General features: G+C 38.6%; 1 protein-coding gene across 7 annotated transcripts in view; it reads right to left on the bottom strand.

Moving 5' to 3' along the window:
- Window positions 1–21,126, bottom strand: part of LOC105484141 (transmembrane O-mannosyltransferase targeting cadherins 1) — a 286,363-nt gene that overhangs the window by 44,012 nt on the left and 221,225 nt on the right. For all 7 annotated transcript variants that reach the window (XM_011745531.3, XM_011745480.3, XM_011745491.3 and 4 more), the window contains one exon: window positions 16,310–16,453. In XM_011745531.3, the coding sequence (XP_011743833.2) occupies window positions 16,310–16,453 (144 nt within the window). The remainder of the gene's footprint in view (window positions 1–16,309; window positions 16,454–21,126) is intronic.

The raw sequence follows: 21,126 nt of genomic DNA, 5'->3' as shown, positions 1-21,126 counted from the left end.
CTTGAACCTGGGAGGCAGAAGTTGCAGTGAGCTGAGATCGCACCACTGGACTCCAGCCTGGGTGACAGGAGCGAACCTCCGACTCAAAAAAAAAAAAAAAAAAAAAAAAAAAATTTCAATTCACAGTCACACTCATTAGATAGGGTAATGCAAAAGTAACACCGGCCTAATAGTTAACATTCAGAGAATAGGCCCTGCCACCCCCCATCCTACCCTACTCCCACCTGGAAACTGAGAAATGGCAAGATGGAAAGCTTTGACGCTATCTAGTCACAGGGCAGCAGAAATGGAGATGCAGCTCACACACACACCTCACACTGGGGATGGCACAGAGTAGCTCCTGAGGAAAGCTTAGCCCTGAGTTCCACTCCTTTGCTCCTTTGGAACGACTCTTGGTGTCTGTCATCCTCTGGATGAGGTCACTGCTCTGCACCCAGGCAGCGCAACACCTGCCCCACTGTGCCTTCCTCTGCAGGAATCTGCAGGGCTGGTTCTGTGCATGGAGGTGGGCTGGGATAAACTAGCCCCCAGCCAGCTTCACTTCAAAGTGCATGCAAATACATATGCTAAATCCTTTAGGGATTAAGGGAAAGTGTAAAAACAATGCTTCCAGGTAGGGATCTAAAAGGGAAGGCAGCTGAGAACAACTTAATTTAGTCAGGATTCATTTACCCCATAGCTAAATGGATGCTTTGATGATGCAGTTTAATGCATGTCCCTGGGTTTAGGCTCAGGCTTATGGCTGTCTAAATCTCAGCTCTGCCCTCACCAGCTGAATGATGTGTTAGATGCTTCCTCCCTAGAAGCCCCAGTGGCCAAAGAGAAATGTGCTTACTATTAAATAATTCTACCTCTCTAGGTTCCTGTTAGGGTGGAATAAAAGAACATGAGTGGTGTGCTTAGCAGAGTGTCTGGCACATAGAAGGAGGCAATAAATGCTAGCTCCACTTGCTCCTTTCTCCTCGCCATCAAGATTCCAAGCTCAAATTTCTACCAGAAGCCTCACACATGGGTTTTTTTCAGCAGAGGCAGGATGCTGTTACAATGTAAGTACTTCCTCTGGAGAGAAAAGGGACTTTCAAGTTCTTCTCTGGTCTTCTTTTGCTTGTACTTCTCAGTTAAGAGACCAGAAACCTGTAGTCATAGTTAAAACCACAGATTCTTGCAACTAGATAGTTCTATGAGATCAGTTGTTCTCATCCTTTGTTTTAAAGAGATGGGGGCCAGACACAAGGGCTCACGCCTGTAATCCCAGCACTTCGGGAGGCTGAGGCAGATGGATCATTTGAGGTCAGGAATTCAAGACCAGCCTGGCTAACATGGTGAAACTCCGTCTCTACTAAAAATACAAAAATTAGCCAAGTATAGTGGCGCATGCCTGTAGTCCCAGCTACTCAGGAGGCTGAGGCAGGAGAATTGCTAAAACCTGGGAGGTGGAGGTTGCAGTGAGCTGAGATTGGCCCACTGTACTCCAGTCTGGGCAACAGAGCAAGATTCTGTCTCTCAAAAAAAAAAAAAAAGAGAAAGATGGAAACTGAGTCTCAGCAAAGTTTAAATTCCCCTGAGCTGTTCAACTGCAGGGGTAGAAAACGCATTATCTACTTCTGATTCATTATTCATTTTATACCAAGGACCTGAGTTTCAAATTGAAAGTGAGAAATTATGTCCCTGGGCTGATGATAATGAATAATAGTTAAAGCTTATTTCATCTTCACTGGGTGATAGGGCCTATGTTAAGGACTTACATGCATTATTGTATTTAGTACTTATGAATATGTAGTTACTAGTATTATTTGCACTTTATACACGAGCAGTTGGAGGCACTGCAAGATCAAATCCTTTTCCCAAGGTCACATGTAATTTTGCAGTAGAACTGAGACTCCAACTCGCTAAGCTCTCCCAGCTGCTGGTCTTGAGGAGAACACACAGGAGGTGGTAGTGGGGCAGCATGATGCGGCAGAAAGCACTGGCGTCAGTTTCCCAGCCCTGGACTCTCTCCTCACGGGATTCTCGGTCTGTAATCGGAGAGTGATGGGTCTGTCCTAGACAACTGGTGTGGGCAGGCTCATGAGACATGAGAAGGGCTGAGCAGACTGCCATTTAAGTGCCAGTTACTTTTATCCCTCTCACTTGCAGGAGGAGCGTGGCCAGAAAGCTGAGGGTAGAGAGCCCTGCTGTGCTGGCCGGCAGACAAGAGGCACGGCATGAAAACACCAAACTAAGGGAACCGGGCCCTGTTTGAGGAAGGCACAAATGGGAGGGAGGTCGGCAGAATTACCAAGGAGTCACCAAGAAGGGAAGGGGCCTTACATCATGCTTCCTGGGACAGGCTCTGCAGGCCACAGGCAGGGGTGGAACATGCATATTTCTCTTTCTGTCCTTCCTATTTCTCTTCCTGGCCTACACAGAGCATTTTTAGATTTAAAAGCCTTTTGATCATGTCTAACAGCCTATATGCCAAATTTAATTGTTTGGGTAAAGTTGATCTCCTACTGGGCTTTAGGAAAAAAGTTCAGGCACTTGGTACCCTAAAGTAAGATAAATATGTGCAGAAATAAATTTTCATTGATTATCCACATTTCTCTTACTCTTTTAATTGAATCAGAGTAGTCCCAGCTACTCAGGAGGCTGAGGCAGGAGGATCACTTCAGCCCAGGAGTTTGGACATTTGAAGCTGTTGCGTGCTATGATCGCACCTGTGAATAGCCGCTGTGCTCCAGCCTGGGCAACATAGTGAGACCCTTTCTCTTAAAAAAAAAATTCTCTTTTACCTTGAGTTATTCCAAAAATTACTCCTTTTTCACCTATATCTTGAGTCATCTCAAGTCTTTCAGGAAGCACAGGAGCTCAAGGGGACAAGATAACAAAGCATTCCAGGAAAGATGGTAAGGGAGAATGGGGTGGGAAAATGATTTTCAGGACAGGGGAGACTACTGAAAACTCTTGTACTCAACAAAGCAGTCTGGCCTGTTTTATCCTCTGTTAGAAATATTTACATAAGGAAGGAAAATGGTGACATTCCAACTCCTTCAAGAGAATGTAAACAAAAACCAGGGAATTCCTCAAAGCTTGCTCCCACCCACAGCACTTCCTCGGTGGCTCTGTCTTCAGGTCTCAGCGGTGTTTACTGCAGTCATTACAAAAGGAAAAGGAAAGATTGAGAGAAGACTCCTTGCAAAGTACATGATTGATTTAAAACAATGCAACCTCAACTCATGAGTAATCACAGTATAAATGAGTGGAGCTGTAGTAGGGGAGAGGTACTCACAAAAATAGTTGAACCATTAGCAATCTGTTTACATACAAATAACTGCCAAATCCTGAGTAAGTACATAGACATTCTCATTATTTCCCAGATAACTTAATTTTGGACAGCTACTGACCATAAAATGATAAAAATGTAAATGACACCACATATTAAATGAACTAGGAAAGTTCTCAATGTAAAACCTCAGTCCCAGTCTCTCAAATGTAACCTAGCAGGTTAGTATTTCTCATACATTGACAAATGGCCAACCTGGCTGGGGTCTGGGTTTGGACAGTATGGGGGAGGAGTGAAGAATAAGGAGGAAGTGGCAGGATTATGGAAAGCCCTAAATGCTAAGACATTTGGACTCTATGTGTATACACAATGGATATGGAAGTGAATTTCTTAGCTGTCCCTAAATCTACAGGAAGGGTCGAAGAAGAGCAGAGGTTGGATTTGGAAGAGCAAAATAATGCATTATGATAGAAGCAATGAAATAAACAGCTTCAAAATCAGAAGATCAACAGTGTCATATTCTTCACTGCAGAGAAACTAATGGAGTAAAAGGTGGCAGAGCAGCTGCATGACTAGACAGCTGTGTGAACAGGTGGAAAGAAGCAGAAGCACCAGGCGCTAACCATTCTTCTTGCCAATGTGATCAAAAGCAAAGAGTGAGGAGAACAACTGGAGGGAGTGCCTCAACTGAGAAATATTCCCTAGGGGGATCTGGGGCATGCTGAAATTGTGGACTGGGGAGAATTTGAAGACCTAAGAGATATCCTATGTATTAGTAATAGATGAGGAGATAAATAGAATCAGGAACACATGTGGATTTTACACTAATGACCACTAATGGCTAAAACACAGCACCAAATGTTCACAAGGATATGGAGCAAATGAATCTTTCCCCATTGCTGATGGAGTGAAAAATGGCACAGTTGTTTTGGAGAACTGTTTGTCAATTGATATGGTTTGGCTGTGTCCCCACCCAAATCTCATCTTGAATTGCAGCTCCCATAATCCCCACATGTTGTGGGAGGGACCTGGTGGGAAGTAATTGGATCATGGGGGCAGGTTTTCCCCATGTTGTTGCCCTGATAGTGAATAAGTCTCATGGGATCTGATGGTTTTATGAAGTACAGTTCCCCTGCACACGCTCTCTTGCCTGCCGCTGTGTAAGACGTGTCTTTACTCCTGCTTCACCTTCCGCCATAATTGTGAGGCCTCCCCAGTCATGTGAAACTGTGAGTCCATTAAACCTCTTTTTCTTCATAAATTACCCAGTCTCAAGTATGTTTTTATTAGCAATATGAGAACAGACTAATACAGTAATTTCTGAAAACATTTAAGAAACACTCACAATTCTACACCTATATTTATATATTACATATAAATAATATAAAAATATGTAATATAAATAATACATTACATATAAATATATAATATAAATAATATTCAAATATATCAATTATATAAAAATTAATATATAATATATAAATATTAATATGTTTATTTATATATTATATAAGTAATATATAATATGTATGATATATTTAAGTAAATATATACATTAATAAAAGATATAACTTATATATAGTATGTTATTTATATTATATGTTATATATTTATATGTTATTTATATAAATAAATATATATTTACCTAAGAAAAATGAACATACAAAGATTGGGAAATGAATATTCACAACAGCTTTATTTGTAATAACCCAAACCTGTAAATGAACCAACTATCCACCCACAGTAAATGGATAAACAAATTATATAAGATTAATTTTGATAGAATACTACTCAGCAATAAAAGTATTATGTAACAACATGGATAAGACTAAAAAATTGTGCTTAGTGAAAATATCCAGATGCCATAAATATATACAAGTTATCACTTTAAAATAAAGTTCTAGGCCAAACTAATTTACCGTAAAAAAAAAAAAAAATCAGAACAGTGATTGTCTCAGGGGAGGTGGAAATTTACTGGAAGGAAGTATGAGAGGTCTTTCTGGGGTGGCGGAAATTGTCTATGTTATTTTGGGAATAATTATAAGAGCACATAAAATTGTCAAAACGCATTGTACTGAACACTGAAGATTTGTGCATTTTAATACATGTTAGTTATGCCTCAATTAAAAAAAACACATAAACACAGGTATAAACACTAGCCTCATGAAAGAGGCAAGATATTAATAAGGCTTTCTTCTATGGGAGAGCAAAATAAGCGGAAGTCTGTGAACATGCAGGAAATTTTGAGATAGAAAGAAAGGAAGCTGTAATACTTCACCTTGAATGACCTGAAAATTCTAAGTAAGAGTAAGGGATGAGGTTGTCTTCTGGGTGTGTTTACAGGGCACGGAGGAGGGGAACAGAGAATGCCTGCATTAGGGAAACAGGAGATACCATAAAAGACCATAAGGAATGAATTTTCAACACCTCTTACCCCTAATCATGGTTTTGTTTTCCATGTAGGGAACCCATTCAACTCAGATTTGTACTTTTTTTTCCCCTTTATCATTTGATATATTGGATGACAGTCTAGAGTCCTACATTCTCTACAGGAGTGAAAATTGCTTCTTGGGGTGGGGATGGTGGTAGTGAAAAATAATCATAGACATTACAACGGTTTGTGGTCTTTCCAAGCTCAATCCTATGTAACAAATCTTATTATTGAGTGTTTAATTGGGGAGAAAAATGATAGGAAAAGATATCTAAAAAGGTTCCTTAAAAGAAGTGAGTATAATAATGAAAAAAACAAAAACAAAACAAAACATTGAGAAATACCGGTCTCGAGGAAGCAAAATGCAGGTAGTGAAGTAACTTGGGTTGGCCTGGTCAGGCAGGTAAATGATGGTAAAAGCATGAAAGAGTATCAGTTGATATCACGTGCATTACTGAAATACATCAGATAAATTAGAGATAGGGTTATAAACTATGAACACAAAGATCAGAGAGAAGAGAGGTTCTAACAGTGATCAAGTGCAGGGCCGGCAGGAAAGACGGAGTGGAGAATAGCACCTGTCACGGAAGCTATGCTGATGCTCAGGTCTTAATAGAAGGCAACTGAGCAGAGAGACAAGCGACGAGGTGGCAGGTCATAATCATGACCCCTCTAAAGTGTCGAAAGAGGGAGAGGGAGAATAGCACCTGTCGCGCAAGCTACGCTGATGCTCGGGTCTTAATAGAAGGTAACTGAGCAGAGAGACGAGCAAGGAGGTGGCAGGTCATAATCATGACCCCTCTAAAGTGTCAGTGGGAGTGAGAGAGTGGGGAGAAGGGAAGGGAGGACAGAGGTAAGAGGTTAAGCTCAAAGAGGAACATTTCAGAATTCAAGTGCTAGAGAATGACAAAGTCTGCATAATTAAAAAGCCAGGGGCCCGGCCATGTTGGTAAATGCCAAGGTAGAGCATAAATGGGGGACCCTGAAGGGACAGAAGCACAGGAACTTGGTGATGGATCTACTTGCTGAAGAAGACAGCATAGTTTGGTGAGCAATGGAGAGTCACTGCCCTCGTGCTCAAGTCCCTGAGGATGATGGAAGAAGGTACAAGAAATTGTGAAATGGCAGTGATGAGGATGGTGTTATGAGATGCTGGACTGGGCTTTAAAAGAGCAAGGAGAAAGAGCTGGAGAGAAACAAACATGATCTGGACAAAGATGAAGGGGAACAAGTGTAATGGGATTGGGACTAGCGGTAAGTAAAGTTGGAGGGAACAGGTCACTACCACAGGGGTGGAGAGTGGGGAGAAGAATTTCACACTAAGAGGAGGATACAAAAAATGCCCATCTGAAGCTGATATACTAACGTGGTAGTAAGGGTGTCGAAAAGTTTTCTTTATCCATGTGGCTGGCATTGTCTACTCTCTGGGGCTTCAGTTAAAAGGTAGAGAAAAACTACTGTCTTGAATGTATCAACTTCCTTCTTATGAAATAAAAGGTTGAGTGGCTAGTGCCAAAGGTGTGAGGAAATATATCCCTAGCCCTTAAAGATAATGGTTACCCTGATTTCGGTCTCCTAATATTTTTTAGATATTCAATTTTCTAAAGGATCAGACTAAAGTAAATCAAATATATGCTGTTATCAAATTCATCTTCTATATAGTTCAATTATTGGACATTCCATTACATCTTCCTCTGAGTTTTGATTATAAGATTTATTGTAATACCTACATAACATTCATATTCTATTATGTGAACAAAAGGTAGTTTTGGCAATAAAGGAGGTATGACGTGGTTCTTCAAGAAGTTCTTTTTATATTCCATTTCAGTAATAAATACCAACAGCTATTTTAACCGAGCATTCACAGAAATATTTTTCCTATATCCTGAATTTAAATATTCTATTGTATTCTCTTGAGCCATCAGGGACTTCTGTTCTGTTCATCCATAAAAAGTTCATGCTAATCTTGCCTATTTTCTTTCTTCTTCTTCTTCTTTTTTTTTTTTTTTTGACATTTTAAATTCTAAGCAAAGCCAACAAGAATTAACATAAACTAAGAAAGATGGTGGCATGGAAAGCTGCTTCTTATCAACCTCTCACACTGTAAATGTGCTGCACAGCATCATAACACATGAGCTGCAAAGTCCAGTGAAATGGTCATAAAAGGGGCCAGATATATTTGGATAACACTCAGTGAAGTCTACTGCTATGAATGAGTCTAAAGCCGTCTGTCATACAATTCCAAGAATTCAGATGAGTTGCTATAAGATTGCTTGGATGCTCTGACAGAGTCACATCTTATTTAGAGCTTCTGGCTTGGACAAAGACTCATACTTCTTTCAAAGTCAAGGTTATTAATAAACATCTGTGCTGTCCAATATAGTAGCCACAAATTACATGTGGCTATTGAACACTTGAAATATGACTGGCCTGAGATGTGCTGTAAGTGTAAAGCACACATTGCATTCCAAAGATATCATTTAAAAAAAAAGAATGCACACCAGCTCAGTAATACTTTCAATTTTTTATATTAAATATTAAAAATTATGTTTTAATATTAATCACATGCTAAAATAATAATTTGAATATATTAGGGTTCAAATAAAGTCTATTATTAAAAATTTCACTTTTTAAAATGTTTCAAAATATGGCTACCTAAAAAAATGTAAATTACATGTATGGCTCTCACTTCTACTGGTCAGTGGTGCTGCAGGCTGTAGCCCAGTTTTCAGGTGGGCCACAAGGAGGCAGTAGACTGTGGTGGTTACGGGCAGAAGGGACAGGGCAGATCTAGGTTCCATTCTGTGTCTCCTATTTCCTCACTAAGGGACTTTGGCATGTTACTTATTTTCTCCAAATCTTAGTTTCCTTATTAATCAAACAGGAATAATGATAGTGCTTCCTCTCAGGGATTACGAAATATAAACTATTCACATCTAAAGAGAACTTGGATTCTCAGAATGAGCATTAAGTTCCAGATTATAAAGAAGGTTACAATTTTTAAAAGTTAACTCAATAACTCAAAAGTTAACTCAATGGAGAAATCAATATTGTGTACATCTTAAAGTGAATAAATAGTAAAACATATTAAGTCAAACCAAATTTAAAGTGTTTTTATCCTCTTCTTGTTTTTGACCCATTGCTATGGCTCAGAAGTGTATTAAGGTAAGCAGAACTAAAGTTCAGTTATCTAAGTGCTGTTTTCTGGGTCACCTCTCTCTGTTACTTAGCAACATAACCTTGGGGTGATGTAAATCAAATTTGCTGTTTCTTTAAGAGAGATGCAGGGTGGTCCTTTCTCCCAAAAGGCAATTGCATGCCATCAAACAGTTTAATATTATGTAATGTTTGGACTGGAAAGCTATTTGGGCACATGGGTAATGGAAAGTGAACAGGAAAAGGCGTTCAAGGGCCGGGATTCAATCCTGGCTGTGCCATAGCCTGAGCCAAGGTCACAGAAAACCTCTGAACCTTGGTTTCCTCACCAGTAAAATGGGGATGAGGAAGGCAATATATCTCCTAATAGATCGTTTTAAAGATTAACTAACGAATATTAAAAGAACCTTATCTGTAAACTGGAAAGCATTTCAATGTTAGCTCAGTCATATAATCCAGTAGACTGAAATAATGATAAGAGCCACTTGGCTCTATGGTGTAACAGGCAAGAGGAGGTAAACAAGGGTAACTTGTTGGGACCTCTGTTAATTTCTTAGGACCTTATTTTCTCTTCCTTCCTATTCACTGTAAAGACTCATTGGAAGGGCATCATGAAAAAAAAAAGGCACTCAGGAAACAGCAAAGTCTTATACAAATGTAAAGCATTGTTGTTGATTTGGATCATCATCAAAAATTGATTTTTACTAAAAAAGAGAGGGGGAAAAAAATCCTATGTTGGTTACCCAATAACTCCTCTTACTGTGAAAAGTAGCCAGTGCCAAATTCCAAAATGCATTTTTAACTCACATGTACGAATTTAAGATGTTAGCAGTGATAAGATGTGAATTGAAAAAGGAAAGTTAGAGCATCCATCTTTTGCTCAGGTCTTGGCAAAATGAAACTTATAAGAATATCTGCCATTATTTTCAAGTAGAGCCAAATTCAGCACCATATTATGATTGTAACTGTAGAATAGCATTCCTAACAAGAAATGTGATTTGGTAGCCAAGCCTTTTATTTGGCTTCCATGGATAAAATACTCATCTGTATGATTTTTGAATGTAGCGCTATATAATCCAGGTACCCCAAAAAACATTTACAGGATTTTATATAGCCAGTACATTATTTGGGTTCTTAAGGAGGACATATACAGATGCAACAATGACTTATTAAAACACAAGTCCTTAGAACTTCACATAAAGAAATACGTGTTCATAAAAGTAGCAGAGTGAAATAACAAGATAATGATCTGTATCTAGCTATCTACAATAACTAGGTCTAATTTTTGTCACGCTGTTTGATTTGCTATTTTTAAAAAGAGCCTCTTAGAACTAAAATATTTTTTCCACCACAGTTGTACACTTGTCTTCATTATCAGTTGTTTTTCTTTTCTTGTTTTTTTTTTTTTAATACACAATTCGTTTTAATATCACTGTTAGTAGGGATTTGGGCATGGAAAAGACTTGAAAAAAGCAGCGTAGTGTATTAAGGTGGGTCAAAGAAAATTACAAATTGTAGACTTAACGATAATTCAAACCTATATTGTGCTATAAATATACAAAGAAGCAGGCCAGACACAGTGTCTCATGCCTATAATCCCGGTACTTTGGGAGGCTGAGGCAGATGGATTATTTTAGCCCAGGAGTTTGAGACCGGTCTGGGTGAAATGGCAAAATCTCATCTCTATAAAACATACAAAAAAATTAGCCAGCCATGTAGGGGCATGCCTATAGTCCCACCTACTTGAGTCTGGGAGGTAGAGGTTGCAGCGAGCCATAATCACACCACTGAACTCTAGCCTGGGTGAATGAGCAAGACTCTGTCTCAAATATATAGATGAAATAAAATATACATATATAAAGAAGCACACCGAATGTGTTTTATTTTCTAGTCTATATTCTCCTCATTCTTTCAGTGGCTCCTCTTATCCCATATAGGACCAATTTATTAGTCATACAGAAAGGAATCCAATGGAAGACTTATGTTTCAGTATACTAGGATCCAAATGTTGCCAATTTATCAGTTCTAAAATTTATTCAATTTCACACCAATTGATTTTATATTTCACTGCTTTACAATCTGTAAATGGTTTAGGATTCAGTTCCATCATTCCTTTTTTTTTTTTTTTTTTTTTTGAAACAGAATCTCATTCTGTCACCCAGGCAGTACAGTGGCATGATCTCAGCTCACTGTAAACTCTGCCTCTCGGGCCCAAGTGATTCTTGTGCCTCAGCTTCCCAAACAGCAGGGACTACAGGCATGAGTCACCAGACCCAGTACTTTTTTTTTTTTCATTTTTCTTTCTTTTTTTCAAAATTATACTTAAGTTCTGGGATACATGTGCAGAATGTGCAGGTTTGTTAAATAGTTACATATATGCCATGGTGGTTTGCTGCACCATCAACCCATCATCTACATTAGGCATTTTTCCTAATGCTATCCCTCCCCTTGCCCCCCATCGCCTGACAGGCCCCAGTGTGTGATATTCCCCTCTCTGTGTCTGTGTGTTCTCATTGTTGAACTAACTTACACTCCCACCAACAGTGTAAAAGCATTCTTATTTCTCCACATTCTCTCCAGCATCTGTTGTTTCCTGACTTTTTAATGATCGCCAATCTAACTGGCATGAGATGGTATCTCATTGTGGTTTTGATTTGCATTTCTCTAATGACCAGTGATGATGAGCTTTTTTTCATATTTGTTGACCGCATAAATGTCTTCTTTTGAGAAGTGTCTGTTCATATCCTTCACCCACTTTTTGATGGGGTTGTTTATTTTTTTCTTGTAAATTTGTTTAAGTTCCTTGTAGATTCTGGATATTAGTCCTTTGTCAGATGGATAGTTTGCAAAAATTTTCTCCCATTCTGTAGGTTATCTGTTTGCTCTGATGATAATTTCTTTTGCTGTGCAGAAGCTCTTTAGTTGCTTTTGGTGTATTAGTCATGAAGTCTTTGCCAATGCCTAAGTCCTGAGTGTTATTACCTAGGTTTTCTTCTAGGGTTTTTACAGTTTTAGGTCTTACGTCTTACATGTTACATCTTACATTTTTGTATAAGGTGTAAGGAAGGGGTCCAGTTTCAGTTTTCTGCATGTGACCAGTCAGTTTTCCCAACAGCATTTATTAAATAGGGAATCCTTTCCCCATTGCTTGTTTTTGTCAGGTTTGCCAAAGATCTGACAGTTGTAGATGTGTGGTGTTATTTCTGAGGACTTCGTTCTGTTCCATTGGTCTATGTCTGTTTTGGTGCCAGTACCATGCTGTTTGGTTACTGTAGCCTTATAGTATAGTTTGAAGTCAGGTAGCATGATGCTTCCATCTTTGTTCCTTTTGCTTAGGATTGTCTTGGCTATATGGGCTCTTTTTTGGTTCCATATGAAATTTAAAGTAGTTTTTTTTCTAATTCTGCAAAGAAAGTCAATGGTAGCTTGATGGGAATAGCACTGAATCTATAAATTACTTTGGGCAGTATGGCCATTTTCACAATATTGATTCTTCCTAACCATGAGCATGGGATGTTCTTCCATTTGTTTGTGCCCTCTCTTATTTCCTTGAGAAGTGGTTTGTAGTTCTCCTTGAAGAGGTCCTTCACATTCCTTGTAAGTTGTATTCCTAGGTATTTTATTCTCTTTGTAGCAATTGTGAATGGGAGTTTACTCATGATTTGGCTCTCTGTCTATCACTGGAATAAAGAAACAGGAATGCTTGTGATTTTTGCACATTGATTTTGTATCCTGAGACTTCGCTGAAGTTGCTTATCAGCTTAAGGAGTTTTTGGGCTGAGACAATGGGGTTTTTAAAATATACAATCATGTCATCTGCAAACAGACAGAATTTAACTTCCTCTCTTCCTATTTGAATACACTTTATTTCTTTCTCTTGCCTGATTGCCCTGGCCAGAACTTCTAGTACTGTGTTGAATAGGAGTAGTGAGAGAGGACTATTGAATAGGAGTGGTGAGAGAGGGCATCCTTGTCTTGTGCTGGTTTTCAAAGGGACTGCTTCCAGCTTTTGCCCATTCAGTATGATATTGACTGTGTGTTTGTCATAAATAGCTCTTATTATTTTGAGATAACGTTCCATCAATACCTCGTTCCATCAATTTGTGATAACGTTCCATCAATATTTATTGAGTGTTTTTAGCATTAAGGGGTGTTGAATTTTATTGAAGGACTTTTCTGCAGCTATTGAGATAATTATGTGGTTTTTATAATTGGTTTTATTTATGTGATGGATTACATTTATTGATTTGCATATGTTGAACCAGCCTTGCATCCCAGGGATGAAACCGACTTGATCATGGCAGATAATGGTGCTGGATTCAGTTTGCCACTATTTTATTGAGGATTTTCTCATCAATGTTCATCAGGAATATTGGCCTGAAATTTTCTTTTTTTGTTGTGTCTCTGCCAGGTTTTGGTATCAAGATAATGCTGGCCTCATAAAAACAGTTAGTGAGGAGTCCCTCTTTTTCTATTGCTTGGAATAATTTTAGAAGGGATGGTACCAGCTCCTCTTTGTACCTCTGGTAGAATCCAGCTGTGAATCTGTCTGGTCCTGGGCTTTTTTTGGTTGGTAGGTTATTAATTACTGCCTCAATTTCAGAACTTGTTACTGGTCTTTTCAGGGATTCAACTTCTTCCTGGTTTAGTCTTGGGAGGGTGTATGTTTCCAGGAATTTATCCATTTCTTCTAGGTTTCCTAGTTTATTTGTGTAGAGGTGTTGATAGTATTCTCTGACGGTAGTTTGTATTTGTGTGGGATCAGTAGTGATATCCCCTTTATCATTTTTTGTTGTGTTTATTTGATTCTTCCCTCTTTTCTTCTTTATTCATCTGGCTAGTGGTCTATGTTGTTAATCTTTTCAAAAATCCAGCTCCTGGATTCATTGATTTTTTGAAGGGTTTTTTTTGTGTGTCTCTATCTCATTCAGTTCTGCTCTGATCTTAGTTATTTCTTGTCTTCTGCTAGCTTTTGAATTTGTTTGCTCTTGCTTCTCAGTTCTTTTAATTGTGATGTTGGGGTATTGAGTTTAGATCTTTCCTGCTTTCTCCTGTGGGCATTTAGTGCTACACATTTCCCTCCAAACACTGCTTTAGCTGTGTCCCAGAGATTCTAGTATGTTGTGTCTTTGTTCTCATTGGTTTCAAAGAACTTATTTATTTCTGCCTTAATTTCGTTATTTACCCAGTAATCATTCAGGAGCAGGCTGTTCAGTTTTCATGTAGTTGGGCAGTTTTTAGTGAATTTCTTAATCCTGAGTTCTAATTTGGTTGCACTGTGGCCTGAGAGGCTGTTTGTTAAGATTTCCATTCTTTTGCATTTGCTGAGGAGTGTTTTACTTCCAATTACATGGTCAATTTTAGAATACATGCTATGTGGTGCTGAGAAGAATCAACAGAATCAATATTGTGTTGATTTGGGGTGGAGAGTTCTGTAGATGTCTATTAGGTCCACTTGGTCCACAGCTGAGTTCAAGTCTTGAATATCCTTGTTAATTTTTTGTCTCATTGATCTGTCTAATATTGACGGCGGGGTGTTAAAGTCTCCCACTATTATTGTGTGGGAGTCTAAGTCTCTTTGTAGGTCTCTAAGAACTTGCTTTATGAATCTGGGTGCTATTGTATTGGGTGCATGTATATTTAGGATAGTTAGCTCTTCTTGTTGCATTGCTCCCTTACCATCATGTGATGCCCTTATTTGTTCTTTTCTGTTTGTTTGCTTGCTTGTTTTTTTGAGACAGAGTCTTGCTCTGTCGCCCAGCGCAGTGGTGGGATCTCGGCTCATTGCAACCTCCGACTCCTGTGTTCAACTGATTACTGTACCTCAGTCTCCCAAGTAGCTGGGATTATAGGCACATGCCACCATGCCTGGCTAATTTTTGTATTGTTATTAGAGATGGGGTTTCACCATGTTTGCCAGTCTGGTCTTGAACTCCTGGCCTCAAGCGATCCTCCTACCTCAGCCTCCCAAAGTTCTGGGATTACAGGCATGAGCCACCATGCCCAGCCCATTATCAGTTGTTTTTCATCATTCTCAGTTTTTATCAAATTTTAACAATGCTATCGAATTTGAAAAATTAAGTTCATTTAGTTTTCTGACTACTACTTTATTTTTTTCACTTTATTTCATTGTATTTTCTTGGCATTCATTTATTTTTGTGTAGTGTTTCCTCGATTTTGTGTTCAGGCATATGGATAAAGCCATTCTTACACATAAAACTTCAGACCTAGGATGGCACCTATCAGTTTATACTATATTAGACTGTTCTGTGATTAACTCACTCCAAGGCTTCTGTTCAAATGAGATTTTTTAAAAAGTGCATTAACATGTACATTAGTAAAAAGATTCAGTATCTATGGGAATCTGTAAGAGTCAAGGAGTAAAAGGAAGGTGAAGAAAATGCATCATACTGAGTTACTCAGCAAGGGAGACAATCCTGTTAGGTAGAGGAAGAAAGGACCAAGTGAACCATTAGCTTGAAGGTACTGGAGAGGCAGCCACATGTGCCCTCTAGAAGCTAAGAGATGGAAACCAATTCAGCAACCATGTGGATTGTCAGCATTCTGACAAGCACAGATAAACATATTATTACTCTCCAATTCTGGGCATTTTTACCTTTTAAATTTCCATTTCTGATGTTTGTCAACCTGTTTTTTTCTTTTAAGTTTAGAAGCTAAATTCCATAACTACCACCACTGTTACTACTATCATTGTCTGGACCATCACCAACATGCCTAGACTATATTCATAAACACACAAGATGCAAAAGCACCCTTTACTGTAGTCTTCAGTAACTTCAATCACACTATCAACCTTTATCAGGGCAGCAAGTAAAATGCAAACACTAGAGGTTATGTCTGAGAACTATTCCTAAGCACCAAAGTCATCAGTACTAATTCCCACCACTAATTCCAGCAAGCCTCACTTTATTTCTCACCTATAACACAAACTGGGTCGAAGTATGGTTAACCATTTGTCTATAACTTCAGAGAATGCTGCCTTTCCCAAAGTATATTATGGAATATTTGTCTTGGAAAATGCCTTCCCTCCACACACACACACACACACACACAGAAAAGACAAAAATGACTATCCCACAGTCCCTTCTTGAAGATTCACAAAGAATATTAGCATATTAAAGCTTCTTTCCATAAATAAACAATCTGCTTAACTCAGCATGTTCTCAATTTATCTGACGACGTAACACTTTTCCATTCTTACTCCTTTAGAGACAATCTATGAAAGTCTTCCAGAACTACTATTTCCAGAAAGACACTCTGGGAAATACAGCTTTTGACTGATAAGGAATAGAAACTGAGATGCATGTTACACACTGCCAAAGTCTGAAAACCCTAATTACTTAGCTCCAGCAAGAGGCAAGTGCAGCACAATCAAATGAGTGTTCAGAAGGAAAGGGTTTGTTGGAATCACAAGGCCACCTGATCGATGTCCCACTTACTTGAGGAGATTCCCCAGATTGAAAAGAGCCCGGTTATGCTGTGGATGGAGCTGAAGAGCCTTCTGATAGTACATCTTTGCCTCTGCTGTGTCTCTTATCAGTGTTCCAAGGTTGTTCAGCGCACTTGCATGGCGTGGATACAACCTGAAAAGTTAAAAATATTAAGCTGTGATGGTTCAAAAACTTCTAAGTTGGGCACAATTTGCTTGTTCTTTTTTCCCCAGGTATGAACAGCCAACATGAAATACTGAATTATTCTTGTACTTGAATGGTTTGTGTACAATCTTACTGGTCAACGACTTTTGCAGGTGAAAGTATATAATTAGGGCAAGGATGCACATATTTATAATTAAATAATTCTTAAATAGTACAAGAATAAATAGTATGTGGATCTACCAGGGTTAAAGACATTTAATGAGATTACTTTCCACTTCTTGTGATAGAAAACCCTCCTTGCCTCAGGTGCTAAGTTTCTAGCCTGAGTTTGTGGCCTGGTGGGACCTCTGACCAGCTGCCTGTGCAGGATCCACTATGTATACCAGATGCTGAGCGATCCTTTGAGAAGGAATCTTCATAAACATCTTTAAAAAAAAAAAAAACCAAAAAAACGGAGTTTTGCTCTTGTTGCCTAGGCTGGAGTGCAGTGGCGCAATCTCGGCTCACTGCAACCCTGGCCTCCCAGGTTCAAGCAATTTTCCTGCCTCAGCCTCCCAAGTAGCTGGAATTACAGGTGTCCGCCACCACTCCCAGTTAATTTTTGTATTTTTAGTAGAGACTAGGTTTCACCATGTGGGCCAGGCTAGTCTCGAACCCCTGACCTCAGGTGATCTGCCTGCCTCAGCCTCCCAAAGTGCTGGGATTATAGGCATGAGTCACCACACCTGGCCCATAAACATCTTTGGATTGGAGCATTAGTAAGACTGCCATGACTGAGAAAGGATGATATATAATGTCACCCCATAAAAATAAACTTAATCTCCAAAATGCCTCCTCTTCTCTTTTTTCTATTTTATCTCATTTCCCCCCTCCTACTGCAATTTGGTTCCACCTGTCCCGGTACAGTCTCAGACAGAAAATACTAAGAACTTAGAACACTTAAAGACAAAAAAAAAAAAAAAAAAAAAAAAAAAAAGGTAAGATGAAGTAAAAAAATAGCATTCCTAATGTTCAAAAGCAAATGTAAAAGAGTATGAGTACATCAGTACATCAAATTTATACTGATTAAGGTAGGAAGGGAACCAATTTATTTCCTAAACTCAAAACTATAAAGAAGCCAAATCCACACAGCTCCATAATTTAATTGCTTTTGATATGTTCAGAGTGGACATAGTTAGCAGTCTGGTAGGTTTGTTCCACCTTTGTCACCCAGAGTACTTTGAATAAGCCGGTAAAGCTGGCTTTTAATGTAGAAATGCCAAGATAATGCCCAAGTAATAAAAACAGGATCTGTACTTGTCAAACCCCTTGACAATAAAATGCCATGCTTGCTCCCTTTTCCATACCTTCTAAAAAGATCAGTTTAATTCTGGAACAGAAAAGGTTCCTATTAAAAGGACAGGGAAGACAAGTTGCACAGCTTTTTAATCTTTGCTCTACCCAGAGTCTCTTAAGTTTATTTGACCCTTCCCTACTCCCTTACAGAGCAGCTATAAACATCCCTCAGAACTAATATTTCCAGGAAGGCACTCTGTAATGTTCCCCTTGACTGACAAGGGCTAGAATCAATTCAAATGAATATTACATCCTCCCAAAGTCTGAAAGCTCTAATTATTCAAAGAAGCTTTGGAGGCTGTTAGGAGAGAGATCTTTAGAGGAAGTCTGGCAGAAAGCACACTGACCCAGCACATGCGCTGTTTTTTGCTTCCCTCTGATCGCATTTAATTAGCACAGACAACTTAAGGGTCTCTCATACTGGCCCCATAACATCCAACTTCAGTTCCTGAGAGACAAGCGCTTGGTGCTCTCTCTGAGATGCCTTTAGAAGATATGAGGCTATGATGAGGGCGAAATAGGTTTCTGTACCTGTTCCTTCACTGTATGCCCAGAAAAGTGTCCTGCGAAGCCTGTGTCTAAGAATTACTTTGGAAGTGGTTGCTGAGCACATCACAGCCAGGACTCGAATTCTTCTAAAGAAGCTTTGGTTTTTGTTTGCTTTGTATGTTCAGCAAAGCACTGTAACCATCAAAAGATTTAAGGGTTGTCCAGTGCATGTGATGAGGTCAATTTCCATACTCCTTATTTCCTTTACAACAAGCAGTAACAGAAAGCATATCTCGGATATGTGTCTTCCTTTTTCTTAGAGGAGATAATTTCTTAAGACTTTCTCTTTTTCTTATTTCTTTAAGGCTCTGAGCCCTTGAAATGAACTTCTGAGGTGAAAACACTAAAGGAAAGGACAGGCTAAATTCAATAAGACCTTCCACCATGGGATCACCCATGTAAGGTGCCTGTTTGCTCTGCAAGCAGCCGGTCATCTCCAGTAAGTTTTAAGCCCAACTTCATGAATTTTATATTCACTCATGACCCCGCTGCCATTTAAATGAACAGTCATGTATTCCAAAGGCCACTGACTACAGAAATGGCTTTCACTTTCTCTTTTGTTTCCTTCAAATCAGAAACAGAATTCAAGTCCACCCTGAACTCTTAAAAACAAAAGTGAATAGTAAGAAGAGAAGTAAAGAGAAACAGAAGCACTATAAGAGGAAAGGCCTTTACTATGCCTTGTGCTCCAAGAACCAACTTGGAGCTGCAGAAACGTGATGCTCAGGAGGGGAACCAACTATAGTCAGGGAAGAGGTTCTATGTCAGCAAAGAGCCCCAAATCCTCAAGAAAGGAGACTGCTGATATTTACAGGGACTCGCTGACTCTATAACCTAGCAAAGCCCTCCACCTGGAAAATGTGTAGCTGTTGCTTATTCCTGGCAATACTAACGGCTTGCTAGCCATTAGTATTAATATGCTTTCTCTCTCTGGGTACCTGAGGAGGCTCACCTAATCACAAGCAAACTTTGCATTATTTATGAAACCAAGCTGAATTTCATTAAAAGGATTCTTAACAACCAGGTCAGAAAAAATATCTAAAAAAAAAAAAAAAAAAAAAAACAGATGTAAATATTTTCTTAAAACACGCACTCTACAGCAGACCTATGCAAGGACAAAATTTATTTTCTGTGTTTACTTTTTAAATAAATTTGCGTTTGAATTAACTTGGGCCTAATTCAATCCTGATCTCTCCAGGAAGGGAATTTTCTACTGGAAAGATGAATAATTTAAGAGATGTCTATGTTGCTACATCAATTGTCAGAATAAATTAAGTCCATCTTGACTTTAACTTCTACAGGTATGTTTTACAAATGTCCTGATAGTGGTTATTCCCTTCCCCATCCACAAAACCTCAAGAAAAGATTTGCTGAAGTACAACAGCGGTGATTTTTCAGGGCTATTTTTTCAGGCCTGATTTTGTAAGAGCACTCACTGGATTTTCTTTCTCACAGTATTCTTCAACATTGAATTGTTTATGAAAATTCTTTTGCTATTTATTATTATTTTTATTTAATTTTTAAAATTTATTATAGAGAAAATGAGTTATATTGTCCAATTGTTCTGGGGTACAAAGAAGCTTATTATTTCCTCACTAAAAAAGAAATGTATGGGGCCGGGCGAGGTGGCTCATGCCTGTAATCCCAGCACTTTGGGAGGTCCAGGCTGGCAGATCGCTTGAACTCAGGAGTTTGAGACCAGCCTGGGCAACAAGGCGAAACCCTGTCTCTACAAAAATAAAAAATAAAAATAAAAATAGAAATAAAAATAAAATACACGTACATATAGGGATGTAGTTCTATGAGTTGAAGAAAAATTTGTGTTCAAGTATTGGGTAGTTTAGTTTCTGGATAAACAATATCCATTTAAGCATTTTAGGGGTTCTTAATTTTTATCTAGTGACATTTCCTTAAGTAGAATTAATAGAGTAGGCAGTCAAGGACTCTCATCTTATCTCTGAAGAATGAATGTCAACATGTTAATAGGAGAAAGTCCCTGGGAAGGAACACTTGTCTAAGCAAAAAAATAGAAGGCAGGAACAAGAGAAAATGAGTTCCAGAGGACCTAGGATGTGTAAATGGTACTTTACATTTTTAAAGTGCTGTCTCAGACATTGTCTCATTTACCCTTCAAAACTGCTTAAGTAGAATTACTGTACTACTTATTTTACAGTTGAGGAAAGGGAAACTCAGAGAAATTAAGTAAATAATAGGCTATAAAAAAATACATCTCAGCCACTTGAGCCTAGGAGTTTGAGGCTGCAGGGCGCGATGGTGACATCACTGCACTCCAGCCTGGGAGACAGTGAAACTCCATTTTTTTAAAGGAAAAGAAAAGACATCTCAGAAGCACTTGTGTTCTTAAATGTCAAGAAGGCAGTCGGCTCCTGTAAATCTGTTTTCAAACTTCATTTGTCATTCAACATTCAGCAAATAAATTAGAGCTTCATTTGGAATAATTCTTTGCATCTTCTTGTTTCTTTGGCTAAATCACTCAGCTATGCTCTTATAGGAACTAGTTTTCAGTGGCAGAAGTGAAATAGACTCAATAACCAGAAAGTTTGGCTACTCAGAATCTTCACTGCAAAAATTTGTCTTCTGTCATACAAAATAATCACGGTGTCTCTGATTGTGGAAAGCTATTTGGGATTAACCACACTCAGTAAGTGTGTAAGATTTACATACATGCTTTCTGATTTACCCTTCTTAAGCTTTAACCTCACCTAAAGATCCATAGACATAAGCTGTATGTGAATAAAATCAAGTTGTGAATTTTA

The sequence above is a fragment of the Macaca nemestrina genome, chromosome 10 (genome assembly GCF_043159975.1).
Source record: "Macaca nemestrina isolate mMacNem1 chromosome 10, mMacNem.hap1, whole genome shotgun sequence".
Classification (NCBI taxonomy): domain Eukaryota; kingdom Metazoa; phylum Chordata; class Mammalia; order Primates; family Cercopithecidae; genus Macaca; species Macaca nemestrina.
Note: the sequence above shows the minus strand (reverse complement) of the source record. Positions and strands in the feature narration are given on the sequence as shown.